We start from the raw sequence: 14,415 nt of genomic DNA, 5'->3' as shown, positions 1-14,415 counted from the left end.
TATTAGATTGTCTCAATATCTTAAACACTCTCAAAAATCATTCGGTGTATCATTTTTATTTAGGCTACATTATTATAGATACTTTGACTTATTGTAATTACTTTAGTGATTTTCTCTTTTGCTCATTCTCTTAGGATTGTGAATAGTGTTGCTCACTCATTGAAAAAACTAGATCTTTCTTTGAATGATCATTTTGTTTGATGGTTTGTCTACACGGTTGTATCAATGCCTCTTTATAAACCGACTCTTATTGATTGATAATATTATTTTGACACTTTTTTTCTTCGTAACATGAGATTTCCCCCACTGAATTTGCTCATGAGTTTTAATGAGGCTAGGTCGTTTTTTTTTTTCTTTTTTTATATAGTCTTACAAATGTAATTATTTAGGTACTTGTCCTTTTAACAAATAATTTGGATTGGAAGAATGCTGAAGATGAAGGGAACATTTCTTATTTTGTTGAGTGACTTCATTAATAAATCTAAACTTTATTCCAAATAAAAAAAATGAATACTAAATATAGTAATTTCAATGTTTTTGCTGCTAAAATAATTAAATCAACTCAACATAATAATTTAAATATTTTTTACAATAAATACTTATTTATTTATGTTTAGAAGAAATCAATAACACTTAAAAACATTAACCAAATACTAATAAGATCAAAGATTAATGTTAACTGGACTATTTTCGAAGCTCAAAACTCTTATGGGGTTGTTCTTGTTGCTTGGGGGGCCGAATGGTCTCTTACTTGAAGCTTTTGCTATGCATAATTTGGGGTGTGTTCAGCCTATTATTGATGAGACTAAATTTAAATAAGGCTTTTAAGTGGAATAAAAATGAAGAATTAATCCGATGTGATGGTTGAAACTGATAGTTTGTTAATTGTTTAAGTAGTTCAAAATTGTGTCCAAATACTTTTTATATCTTTTTATATTTGGTTTAATTATTAGTGTTTGTAAAAATTTGTTATCTATTCTTAATATTGTTATTTGTTTTGTTTTATGATCTGTAAATAAAGTTGTGTCTTATCTTACTCGTAATTCTTATTTATAATTTGATCATATTATCACTTAGAATAATATTTTATTTAGCTGTATAATGAAAGTATTTACTTTCATTAAAAAAAAAACAGAGAATTAGAGTAAGAATTTGGATAATAACATAAGTGTTAGCATATAACCATTTAAATAAACAGTAATTTGTCTATTATAATTTAAGAGAAAAAAACTGTCTTTATCCTAAAAATAAATATAAATTATTAAATACAAACATTGTTTCTTCAATAGGAATGAATCTAGCCAGAATTTTAGCAAGGTCAGATACAGATTATTTTTATTATATACAGCTAAGCTTTTAAAAGCTTTCAATTTTCTTCTACAGAATCTCTTCTTCTTTTTTTAGTACTCATAAAAATATATATCATAATAATTAGTTTTCACTTTGAGGAAATATATGTATATATATCATAATTAATTCCACATATATTATTGTCACTTTTTGAGGAATTTCCACTCTGCCACATCCTAATGTAATCAATGTAAATGCAAAAGATAGTAAAGTATTTACTTCTCTAATACTAATTTAAAACCATATAAATTATTTTCCTTTGTACAAAAACTCACCTATAGGCTAAAATTGGAATAAGGGTAAAGATTTATGGAAAGGAAAAGTAAATATTTTTAATTTAATGTTATTTACTATTATTATATTCTAAATTCTAAATTGATTATATATACTCATCTAGATTGGGTGTTATCATTTTCTATCAGATTCTATGTTGCAAGTCAATTTCTTTATTATATAGATTTTTTTAGCATTACTAATTACAAGTTTTTAATAAATTTTATGTCTGAAATGTAGAATATTTTTTTCATATCAGTATTTACTATACTTATAATATTATTTTTGTAATTTTATTTTTTTTTAAATAATTTATAATACCAAAAGCAGAGTTATTGATATTTCAGTTTACTATAATTGTTCAAAAAACTTTAAACTTATTTTTTGCACAATAAATCATTCAATTTATTTTTAAATTTATAAAAATAATATTGTAACCATAACAAACACCGTCAAGAAAATAAATATTCCAACATATATTTTTAAACACGAAGAATAAAAATTAACTAAAAAATTATAATAAAAAATGATAATACTATTTTTTTTTTCTATCTTTTTATTGCTATAACTTTTGCGAGACCATAAACAAATATTCTAAATATAGTTCTTAATGGGCTCGTTTGGAACGCTGTATTAGGTCGTATTGTATTGTATTATATTAAATTGTATTTTATACAATATTTTTATGTAAAACTATATGTGGTATTATCTTTTATGGATACCTAAATATATAATATTTTAGTATAAATTAAAGTTTAACATAATATTATATAAAAATATGATATATAATCCAATTCAATATAATACAATACAATACAATACAATACGACCTAATACTTTTCTAATGACAAAATCCTAAGACAGTTGACCACACAAAAAAAAAATTAACATTAAAAAATTATAATCAAACGAAATAAAATGTGGGATTTGGACCTCTGCCACGTGGAAAAGAAACCTCTTCCATTCTTCCGTCCATGTTTTGATTTTCAAACTTAGATTCTGGTGGTGGGTCCCACTCTATTCTCAAATTAAGAAGCTAAAAGAGCACGACAAAACGACACTAACGGACCAAAAACGACACCGTTACGAGAGCTAAAACGACGACGTTTTGGGGTTGTATATAAAGAGAAACTCTGGTTGATAAGGGCGCGGGTCAATTGTTGAAAAAGTGTCAAGTGGGATAATCAAAAGTCCCTCTCTTCTCTCTAAGTCCGAGTGTGTCGTGGAATCTCCGAGTGCCCTCCGCCATTGATAAACACCTCTCCTTTTTCTCCTCACTAACCCTAACGAAGCTTTAATCTCACGCCCTGTAATTACTAAGGCATGGCTGCCTCGCTGGTTATGCCTTCTCCTTCCTCGTCGTCGTCATCGGCGACGTCAGCGGCGTTGGCGGCGGCGGCTTCTCTGTCTTCTTCTTCGTCTCGCTCCTTGCTCTGTCGTAGAACTTTGTTTGAGTGTGACTCTTTCACTCGAATTTATGCTACTAACACCGTGGTAAGCGACGTAGTTCCTTTTTCTTTCGTTTTTTATTGACCGTGAATAGGGGCTTTGATTGAGATAGTAATGGCAGAAAACGAGTGTTCGGTACAAATTTGCATTTTGTTTTGTGTATTTTTATTGGAACCTGAGAATTAAGAGTTGTGTTGACATGGTTTTTTTGTGTGTATGATTGTTGTTTGAAGAGGTGTGATATGGCCGAGTCAAACAGGCTTGGGAATGTGAAACCGACCATTCCTATTCTTAATGATAGAACACTGCCTAGGTTCTTGGAATCGGTTCCAGTGGAGAGACAAGTTGACAGAAACAACTCCAAAATTAAGTTGTTTTCTGGCTCAGCCAATCCTTCACTCAGTCAGGTAATTAACCTTTCGATTTTATTTACCATATAATTTTGCTATTGGACTCTTCTTCTATATTCGTTATACTGTATATATTGTTGTGAAGAATATATGTTGTATGCAAGTGTAAATCAAGTGTGAGTGGATAATATGTAATTGAATTTCTTAATTCTTATGCTTTATGTTTACTGACATTCAGTTACTTTCTCGTAGGAAATCGCATGGTACATGGGTCTTGAACTTGGAAAGATCAACATAAAGAGATTTGCTGATGGTGAATTTTATGTTCAGTTGCAAGAGAGTGTAAGAGGATGTGATGTCTATCTTTTGCAGCCAACATGTCCTCCTGTGAATGAGCATCTCATGGAACTAGAAATAATGATTGATGCTTGTCGAAGGGCATCTGCGAAAAATATTACTGCTGTAATTCCATATTTTGGGTATGCCCGAGCAGATAGGAAGGTAATTTTAGTCCCTTTTTTTATACTTTGTAAGTGCTCAAATGTAAGTTTTGTCCATGTATTGATTTCTCAGAATGTTTGAGCATTCAAACTATGTTGCATTGCTAAACATTTATGTCTTTATTGCAGACCCAAGGACGTGAATCAATTGCAGCTAAACTGGTTGCAAACCTTATTACAGAAGCAGGTGCAAACCGTGTTCTTGCTTGTGATATTCATTCTGGGCAGTCACTAGGTTATTTTGATATTCCAGTGGATCATGTGTATTGTGAGGTAAATATTTTTGTCTTTTTATGTTTCTGATGCCAATAATTTTATTCAGGACTGACATTTTTCTTATTATGTGCTTTCTAGCAAGTGATTCTTGATTATCTTGCTAGCAAGAAAATTTGTTCTGAAGATTTGGTAGTGGTCTCACCTGATGTTGGTGGAGTTGCCAGAGCGCGTGCATTTGCGAAAAAATTATCTGATGCACCTTTAGCCATTGTAGACAAGAGACGCCATGGGCACAATGTGGCTGAGGTAGTTTCTGAACATGTACTATTGAAGATTTTTTTTTAATCATTTTGCTTAAGACAAATTGTTAATAAGTTTTCGCATTAAGCTTAGGTTCTGATTATGTTTAAATACTGATTTTTTTTCTCATCTTAGAATCTATTTTAATTTTATATTTGTAGGTTATGAATCTGATTGGTGATGTGAAAGGCAAAGTTGCAGTTATGGTTGATGATATGATTGATACTGCTGGTGAGTCAAAGCGATTATTGATGTCAAACTCTAACTCTATTTGTCACTTTACGCAAGAAAAATGCTGAAAACATTGCATATACATAGGAAGGAAAAAAAGGGGGGAATTTGATGAGAACCTAGTACTCCAAGCTCAAGAAAACCAATAACACAATGGCCAAACAGTAGCCAAATATTGAATATATGAGAATAACAATTATAGACTTATGAGAGCTCTTAGGCCCCCCTTAGATGCAAAGAGTTTTACTCAATACATTGCATACCTCCTTTCTAACCATACTCTCCTACATATAGTAATTTCTCATTCAAAACTACTCTCCTAAACAAAAACTCAAATACTTTTTTTATTTATTATATGCTAGCACACCATACTAATCCATAGTGCCTAACAGAATTTGAAGTAGCTATGGGATTTAATACTCAGGTAGTATTATTTGGTCACTTTAGTTTAAGTTTCGTGTCTCATTTCCTCTCCTTTATTGGACTGGCCTCTCTCTTTTCAGTTCACCTTTTAGAGTGATTACAACAGCGGGTAATATGCTCGTTTTGTTTATAAGCCCAGCTCTTTTTGCACAGCTTTGATCTTTTTCAGGCTGCTATTTGTTGTGTGTTTGTGTGGTGTTGTGGGGGAAATATAACGTTTTGGTGGTTGCTTCTGGTTGTAGGCACAATTTCAAAAGGTGCAGCCCTTTTGCACCAAGAGGGGGCTCGGGAAGTGTACGCATGCTGCACCCATGCAGTGTTCAGGTATCTACATTTTCCTTTTTATAGCTTTTAACCTTTGCATTGACTCTTGGTGGTTAAGGAAACACTGAAAATTTAACTTGTGCACACTCGTTAATCTTCATTTTTTTTTTTGGAGTGACAGCCCGCCAGCAATTGAGAGGCTTTCAGGTGGGTTGTTTCAGGAGGTGATTGTGACAAACACCATTCCCGTCCCAGAGAAAAATTACTTTCCTCAGTTAACTGTTCTTACAGTGGCTAACTTGTTGGGCGAAACTATTTGGCGCGTTCACGATGATAGTTCTGTGAGTAGCATTTTTCAGTGAAATCATATAAAGAAAGACTTGAAGGCATTGATAGCGATAGGCCACTCCTTTTATATTTAATCCCTCAGTGAATTCATTCTCTCTTGGTCCCTCCCAATTATCTTGTCCCCTCTTTTCTTTTTTAATACTAGAGAATAGAGATATTTTAATAACCACATTTGCACACACAGCAAAATATTAGGCTTTGTGTTGGTCAGATTGATAAGAGTTTAAATCCATTGTTTTGGTAAGAACCAAGAGAGATAGTTGGTGAGACGAAAGGTGTTGGGTTGGGATCTTTGTCTACCATATTTAATTCTTTTCTGATTTTTTCTCCATATAATGAAATTTTAGAGTTAAATCGACTTTAGTTTTTATTTTTATTTTTGTTTTTCATTTTCTTTTATTTTAATTTACAGTTATGTATATATTTTGATAATAAGCCACTAAAATTTACGAAGAGAGGAACTTAAAAAAATTAAGAGAAAAGTTAAGAACACTCTAAGCATCTCTAATAGAAGCAACACTTATAGTTGTCAAAATATATATCATTCTAAAATATATATAAATCAACTTTAGTTTTACATCATATTGAATTAATTACTTTTAAGGTGAAAAAAATAATTTTTTTCTAATAAAAAAATTAAAAAAGAAAAAAAAGAGTATGTGTCCATTGACAATATTGAGTAATTTTTCACTTCAAATTACTCTTGAAAATTGTATAGTGGCAAGATCACTTCAATAGGCAACGTTCATTGAAGATGTTCTAACATATATCAAGTCTTATATATTTTAATTTATATTATAAAAAATTAATAACATTTGCAAAGTGTTGTGGTGGTGGTGTTAAGTACTAGTGTCTAATTAGCAAAACATTTTTCTTTAAATAAATATATTAAACAAATGTCATGTTCTTCTTAGTTCTATTGAATATTTTGTTGCTAGTATATTAATTGCAATTTGCTTTTTTTTTTTTTTTCAATACAAAAATAAAGCAAAACAATACTGCAGTAGATTGCAATAAGAATCAAGCTGTGAGATTTACCATCTAAGTATTTACAAATCTACAATTCCTTCTGATTTCACCTTGGTTTCCTGTGAGGACATTGATGTTGCTCATCTTGACCATTGACTCCACAAATGAATCAAAGAAAAGCTTCTCATCTGAGGCATAAGCTAAAACCTGTTTAAGGATTATCCCTTCATGATCTTGGCTGATGAGTACAGTGTCAGATCCTAACAAGCCTTTTCCTTGCAAAAGGTTGTGAAAGTAATGGTTGTCAAATTGAGCTGGAGTCACAAGGTCAAGAGGAGCTAATCTGTGATCTTTCCCAGATGCCGGGCATATGGACCGAAGAATTCTTCTAAATGTGGTGTATCTCTTGTACCTGTCAAATTGTTCATGGAAGAAATCCACATCATAAGCTCTCTGTCTGAAACTTGCACATCTTGCCTGCCCCATTGTGTGGCTTCCTGTGGTCACAAACAAAAAAAAAAACAACCTTTGTTTCAATGAAAAGAATTTCAATGTTTCTACTTTTTCTTGTGTGAAGATTTGTATAATTTATGTCCCTTGCTACCTGATAAGGCAACCAAGTCTCCAACATCTAGACCTTGTTGGTTGAAATTGGCAATGAGAGTCTCAAGAGAAGAATTTGGTGCAGGGATGAACTTGTTGGCTCCACTGAAGCTTGCTTCTAATGAGTCTCTCCTACCTAACAAAACTTCCCAATTTGGTCCTCCTCTCTAGTACCAAATGACAATTCAAATGGAGAAGAAAATGAAGAACAGAAAAAACTTGTCACAAAAGCAAAATATACTTGAACAAATGCTTCTATCAAATCTAATTCATTACTTCATGTTGAAGTTTCTAGCCTCACCATAACTATACTCTCTTTCCCATAAAAAAATATGTAAGTATATTTATGAGTAGCATAGCATTGTATGGACTGGATAGGATGAACACCCTATACAAGGTCGTGCCAAAAAAATTCTACTTTTTTTGAGTCCTACCTAAACTCGTGGCCGCCCTGAAAGTATGAGAGAAAAAGAGAGAGATGTACCAGATGAACAGAATCGCGAGCAGCAATAGCCAAAATATCAGCACAAGAAACAGTACAAGGACATGACATTTCCAAGTAGTACTTGATATCATCTATGACCTCAAATCCTCTTAGTGAATGCAAGTTAGGAGTAGCCTGCTTCTCACTCACTATTCCTTCAAAGTTATCCAAAAGTACTGATGCATCACACCCCTAACTCAACACCCAACCATAAAACAAAGTTCAATACTTGAAAACTATTCAAACCCTTTAAACATCCAAATATGAAAGATGAGAATGAAAAAGATTACCATAACGAAACAATCATGAAAATGAAGGCGAAGAAGAGAAGCAGCCATTCGAGGCTCTTTGAGCACCGCAATCTCTACTTGGCGCCTGATGATCTCTTCTGCATGGGGACAAGTTTCTTTGTAATAGTTATGGACAAGAGGTGGTGTTACATCTTCACTAGATGTATTTTTACAATGTAAAACAAAAGCTAAGAGAATGAATACTATCCTCATCAAGTATTCCATTCTTGTTTTTCTGTTAGGATGAAAATGACACATTCTTGTTTATCATAACTATAAGCTGTTAAAATCTTAGACAATCTTTTGGGTTATGTTTTCTTTTACCATTTTGTTTTTTTATTTAAGTTTCAAACCCAACTCATCTGAAAGTTATTTCTTTTGAGTGTTGTTAATATTATACAACAAAGTTGGTCCAACCAACCATACCAAATTAGTCTTTTCTATTTATTTCATTATCTTTGTCCTGGATTATGTAAAAACAGTAAGTAAAAGTGATTAATTTAAATTAAACTTGTTTTTTTTAGTTCGGTGAAATATAAGCTTCATCGTCGAGAGGAAAACAGTCCAGATCACGAGTTAAGACTCTTAAATAACCGTTTTGTCCCAACTCAATATTATTATACAGTGAGAGACTCATTTATCACAAACTCATTATTTGACTACTAGACCCCCCAAAAAATAAAATAATATTAATAATAAGGGTATATAGAGGCATAAGTATCCAAAGTTTTAAGTTTGTAAGCGGCATAAACCCAATGTTTATTTTTAGCGGCAATGTTTGTAAAACTGTAATTTTCTTCCAGTTTCGTCAGTACAGACTCTATTTTAAATTTATTAAAAGAATATTTGGAAGTAACTGATACTACATATTTCTATCTAGATCTAATGATCTAGAATTTTGAATTTTATATATGCCCTGTTTAAGACAATAATAGAGTCTGTATTGACAAAATTAGAAAAAAAAATTACGGTTTTACAAATATTAGGTACTTATGCCGCTAAAAATAAACATTGAGTTTATGCCGCTTACAAACTTAAAACTTTGGATACTTATACCGATATTTACTTTAATAATAACATTGGCGATAACATGATTGTATTTTTAAGCACAAGGCAAACTGTATATAGTGGGACCATTTGGATGAAAAATGTTAAGAGATATATAATCAACTTTGTGAAATGACTTTGCAATGTATTATGTATATAGGAATGAATGAACTTAGATAGGGCCAGGAACAAGATATGTCAAGCTCAAAGCCAAATTGTATTTATTGTTTAAATTTCAAATTTTAATTATTAAAGTTCTGCCGACTTGTGAGAATCTAAGTCCACTAATAAAAATAAAGATTGGCCAAACTTTTCATGCAAGACAAAACTATAATAATAAACATAATGAGTTTTGGTCTCATTTGGCAAAACCAATTTCTCCAACTATTCCTATATATTTTACAATATAAGCCATCCCCACCTATTTAGTTGTTAAGGCAAACAAAAGTTACACGTCATAAACTATATATATACATTATCTTTACTCAAAATAAGGATTTAAATAAAGAGACATAATTGTTGTCTGTCCAATAAACATACACCAAAATTAAAAACAAAAAAAAGAATGAAAAACCACATCAAAAATCAGTAATGAACTTAAGTGTCTTGATGAGAGGTCTCTTATGATAAAATAGACCTGATTTGTTTGGCTTTTGTATGTACATTCACACCTTATTCTCTTTCACTAAATCTCTCTGTATAGTATCTCAGTATAGCTTGGTCATATATAACACTATAATCTTCATGATGCTGCAGCATTCTCCAATGCATTGGTCAAAAATTCACAACACTTCCCAACCTTGTTAGTGTAATTGTCAACACACTGAGAAAAAAACAAGAAAAATTGATGTTATGACTATGAGATGAAAGAACATAAATACAAAAAACACCAATACTTATTCATGTTAAGATGGTTACCTAAAATGTTATTAGTTTCTCTCTTCATCAGAAAAAACAGCAGGATGTACTACAGCACTGGTGAATTTAATAGCTTTTTTAAGCTTCCTTTGGTTTAAGACTTCAACTTCAACTGAAAATACTGAACTGACTGGTCTATGATCTGAGACCCTTAATTCTGATCTGTTGTAAGAAAGTTGTTTTATGCCTTTTCCGAGATATAGTATTCGGTCACACCTGTAAGCATTCAACATCGGTGGTTAGGCATGTCAACTTCAAACCGAAAGACAGGTTTTAAAAGCTGTTTTTAGGCTTCTGAAGCTCCAAAAACACGAAATTTCAGTTTTAGTTCTAAAAAGTTCTTTTAACAGAAGTCAGTTTTAGTAGTTTTGTTAAACTACGCTTTTAAAAGCTGTTTTTAGGCTTCTGAAGCTCCAAAAACACGAAATTTCAGTTTTAGCTCTAAAAAGTTCTTTTAACAGAAGTCAGTTTTAGTAATTTTGTTAAACGACGCTTTTAAAAGCTGTTTTTAGGCTTCTGAAGCTCCAAAAACACGAAATTTCAGTTTTAGCTCTAAAAAGTTCTTTTAACAGAAGTCAATTTTAATAGTTTTCTTAAGCTACACTTTTAAAAGCCTTTTTTAGGCTTCTGAAGCTTCAAAAACACGAAATTTCAGTTTTAGCTCTAAAAAGTTCTTTTAACAAAAGTCAATTTTAATAGATTTCTTAAGCTACGCTTTTAAAAGCCTTTTTTAGGCTTCTGAAGCTCAAAAAACACGAAATTTTAGTTTTAGCTCTAAAAAGTTCTTTTAACAGAAGTCAGTTTTAGTAGTTTTCTAAGGTTTAGCTTAATAGCGAAAACAAAAGCTTAGCAAAACAGAACCGAAGAACTAAAACTTTGCTAGTTCTGTACTCTACTCACCATGCTGGAGATCTCTTCTTCTCTCCTTCTTTCGGGTTTTCGCCTACATATCTATCAGTGTTGATTTCATACTTGTATGTAGGTGGAAACTCAATGGCTCCCTCTTTCCATCCCTCGAAAACATGTCCTCTTCGAAGCTCCTTGGTTAGCTGCAACATCAAAGTTCCAAATTCCATGATAACATAACCGAAAACTGAATTCATTAGAGAACAAAGTTCATCATTGAAATGAAGATCTCACCTGATCAGTCTTTAGTAGTTCATCCCATCTTTTCAAAGAGACGAGTTTCCTTACCTCGTGATCCAACATATTGAGTCGATAATTCAAATCACCAAACCAGAATATTTGACTGTTGACATAAACACACCATGTTAGATTTAGAAGTAGTTCAACTGAAGAATAAAACAATATGAATGTTTCATGTGATGCTTACTCATGTGATGGAATTGTCAAAGGTTGTTCACCATCAAAAACACTTGATGTGAAACGTGTTCGCCTTATGATTTCATTCACATCTGAGTTGCGTTTTTGTTCAGCTCCTTCTTTCTGACCAGAGGTTAGATGAGAACAAACAAAGCACAACCGCGAATGAAAGAGCGACATGCTTACCGAAACAGATCCCTGCAATGACAACAAAACCATAAAATCCTAGGATTCAACATACATAGAAACAAACATTACATGATTGTTACTACTATGCAAATCATTACCTTGTTTCCCATGTATCCCATTAGGCCAGTTCCAACAGGAAAAACTTTCAGATTGTTTATGTGTCTTCTCAACCTCTTTCTCACCCAAACTGAGATATATATCCCTACCATTTGCTTGCTCACAAGCTTAACATATCTCGGTCGTGATTTCACAGTATTAACAAGCTCATCATCACCAACAACTTGATCATTTGAAAGATCAGGAAACATGTCATCATCATCATCTTCATCTTCATCTTCAGAAGATAGTTCAGCCACATCAAGGACTTGTGGCTCCAGTTCTTTCTCCATCCACATTAACCCGAGGTTTCCCGAGCTATGGCTAGACCTTTTAAGTCTACTACCATTGAGTGGTACATGTTGATTGACCAGAAGAGAATTCTCAAACCCAATTCTTGCAGAACTGCTGAGAACTCTTCTTAGTTTTGAGTTAGTAGAGATGACTTGTTGAGTTGGCTCTAGTGAGCGTTCGGGCCAATCCAACTTACTATCATCAATCCCATATAATCTTTTCACCTGTAAATTCTTTCCTAAACCAATAGCTTTGTTGAACTCTTCCCTTTCCATGTCAAAACCATCATCAAAATCATTGGTTTGTAGTTCTAATGGATGAGCATCAATCTCATCTGCAAGAACATCAGCAACAGAAGATGTCCTCATTACTGGAGAAGGTGGAGCACTGTAACTTTTGTGTTTGCCTTCAGGTTCAGAGGACTTGTTTAGAGTTCTTCGAATGATTGCTTCCCATTTCGGAATTGGTTTGTTATCTTCAGCTCCAAGCACATTCCCAGCATTCAAAGGTACTATTTCTTGGAACCTATAAAGCAAAAACACTCAATGATCTTTTATGTTCAAAGTTACATATCTTAATGAGAAACTAAAACTCACCCAATGATGTAAATGTCAGAAGGTTCTTCTGTGGAGAGCCAATCATCGATATCAAGATCGCCACTTGGAGCAATCCCTGCAACATTCCAAGTGCCAATTGTCACCCTACAACAAAACCAAAAAACACCCTCAATTTGTTTCATCAAATCAAACCATACTTTGTTCCAATTCAAGCAACAAAGACACAAACAAACCTCACATCCTTTGTGTTTATGTACTGAACTCGCAAGGTTTCTGATTTTCCTCTCCTATGTCTTGACCGGTAACAGTTATAAGATTTATCTGAAACACCAACATACATACTTGACAAAGTTATGAATGATCAAAACCACAAACTAAACTAAACAATTACAACAAATTCAGTTCTTGTACCTGAAGTTTGAATCGAAACAGGTTGATTCCATGGCGTCCTATTGGCACGGCTCTCACAACTATGCATTCTAGAATCTTTAACTGAGCAAGCTGAAAGAAGCATAATGTAGAAATGTGATGAACATGAGAAATTACAGAATGAACATTCATTATTCAAAGGTATATAGTATATACAATACCATCATCTTCACTCTCAGTTTCTGTGTCAACCTCATCTTCACTATATTCATACACCTTAGGCTGAATATTTAGCCATTTTTTCATCACAAGAGAAGGCCAAAAAGGCTGCCAACCATACCAAGAAAAGACATTGACAATAATTAGTATTGATATGATTCAAGTTCACAAAAAAAGGAAAAAAAAACACACACACACATTAAAGTAAGTGTACCTGGGAGTGCTTTCCTCTCTTTGTTGTCATGTTGTCAAAGGTCAAAAATCTATTCTTGAATTAAGCAAGATGATGGGACTTAAATGCAAAATACCATGAAACAAGAGAAGAACTTAAATATTTGAAGCAACCCACAAGACTCCAATTATATAATATTTAGTATTTCAAAATTTTCAGAAGGAAAAAAACAATTAGGTCCTATATAAGTGAGAATAAAGTATGGATGTAATCCACAAAAATAAAAATCCCAACTTGCAATGAAAAAAGAATAATCAATAAATGGTCCTCCCTCCCCACCTTTGCAACTTTCTGATACAACAAAGGCAAAACAGCCTAAAAAATAAGATGAAATGATATTATAGAAAATTCACTATGGGAAAAAACAAGACAAAACAAAACAAAACAGCCTCCCTAAAAATAATAAGCAAAAACTGTCATTTTCATCATAACAAATCATTTTTTCATATTTGCTTATTAATACAACCATTGATCTTTAAGTTTAGTGGGCAAGATAAGCCCTTGACATGTTACTGATCATAACTGGGCATTACTATTATTATTACAAAACATCATAATAATAGTAAATTACAATAATTATTTATCATGTACAGTTGTACCAATATATATATATATATATATATAGAGCTTCATCTTTCTTCATCTTCTTCATGGATTGCCTTAGTGACCCAACAACTATGGACTGTTGCCCACCACAAATCTCTAAACTTTTTTATGTTTTATTTATTAAATAAGCCAAAAATAAATACATGATTAGGACTACAAACCAGAAAGCAATAGTTATTAATATTAGAGTTGTGTGATTTAATTAAAACCATAATGGATATTTAATTTAAGTTCATGCAATCAGAGCCAAGATTTTAAGTGACCCTACCAATTAGAAGGAAAAAGAAAAATTAAACTTTTAGAGAAATATTAATTAAATGAAGGGGTTGACGATAAAATTTACAGAATTTTGGTCAAATGTGTTACAATAAAAAAAATTAAGTAGGGACCACAAAAATGGACTTGGGCGCACTATGTGTGAAAGCCATTAATTCTGTTGTGTTTTCAACTTTTAAAAGTAAAATACAAGGAAAACCCATCTCATTTTTGGCTGGCAAAAATTAACAAATAGAAAA

General features: G+C 32.3%; 3 protein-coding genes across 3 annotated transcripts; 1 reads left to right on the top strand and 2 right to left on the bottom strand.

Moving 5' to 3' along the window:
• Positions 1–2,592: 2,592 nt before the first annotated feature.
• Positions 2,593–6,062, top strand: LOC115718174 (ribose-phosphate pyrophosphokinase 1). Its single transcript, XM_030647136.2, has 8 exons — positions 2,593–3,117; positions 3,306–3,479; positions 3,675–3,923; positions 4,052–4,195; positions 4,277–4,444; positions 4,600–4,669; positions 5,335–5,416; positions 5,538–6,062. Exons 1-8 carry the CDS (start codon positions 2,947–2,949, stop codon positions 5,716–5,718), a joined length of 1,239 nt encoding a protein of 412 aa, XP_030502996.2. The 5' UTR covers positions 2,593–2,946; the 3' UTR covers positions 5,719–6,062.
• A 594-nt stretch (positions 6,063–6,656) lies between these two features.
• LOC115715866 (peroxidase 20) lies at positions 6,657–8,437 on the bottom strand. The gene is made up of 4 exons (XM_030644535.2): positions 8,051–8,437; positions 7,761–7,952; positions 7,278–7,443; positions 6,657–7,170 (listed from the first exon to the last, which is right to left on the bottom strand). Exons 1-4 carry the CDS (start codon positions 8,306–8,308, stop codon positions 6,746–6,748), a joined length of 1,041 nt encoding a protein of 346 aa, XP_030500395.2. The 5' UTR covers positions 8,309–8,437; the 3' UTR covers positions 6,657–6,745.
• A 1,140-nt stretch (positions 8,438–9,577) lies between these two features.
• On the bottom strand, positions 9,578–14,152 carry LOC115715716 (type I inositol polyphosphate 5-phosphatase 2). The gene is made up of 11 exons (XM_030644380.2): positions 13,277–14,152; positions 13,065–13,170; positions 12,886–12,975; positions 12,708–12,795; positions 12,514–12,618; positions 11,626–12,442; positions 11,349–11,536; positions 11,156–11,264; positions 10,916–11,064; positions 10,016–10,231; positions 9,578–9,920 (listed from the first exon to the last, which is right to left on the bottom strand). Exons 1-10 carry the CDS (start codon positions 13,304–13,306, stop codon positions 10,027–10,029), a joined length of 1,887 nt encoding a protein of 628 aa, XP_030500240.2. The 5' UTR covers positions 13,307–14,152; the 3' UTR covers positions 9,578–9,920; positions 10,016–10,026.
• Positions 14,153–14,415: the final 263 nt, after the last annotated feature.

The sequence above is a fragment of the Cannabis sativa genome, chromosome 5 (assembly GCF_029168945.1).
Source record: "Cannabis sativa cultivar Pink pepper isolate KNU-18-1 chromosome 5, ASM2916894v1, whole genome shotgun sequence".
Taxonomy (NCBI): Eukaryota; Viridiplantae; Streptophyta; class Magnoliopsida; order Rosales; family Cannabaceae; genus Cannabis; species Cannabis sativa.
Note: the sequence above shows the minus strand (reverse complement) of the source record. Positions and strands in the feature narration are given on the sequence as shown.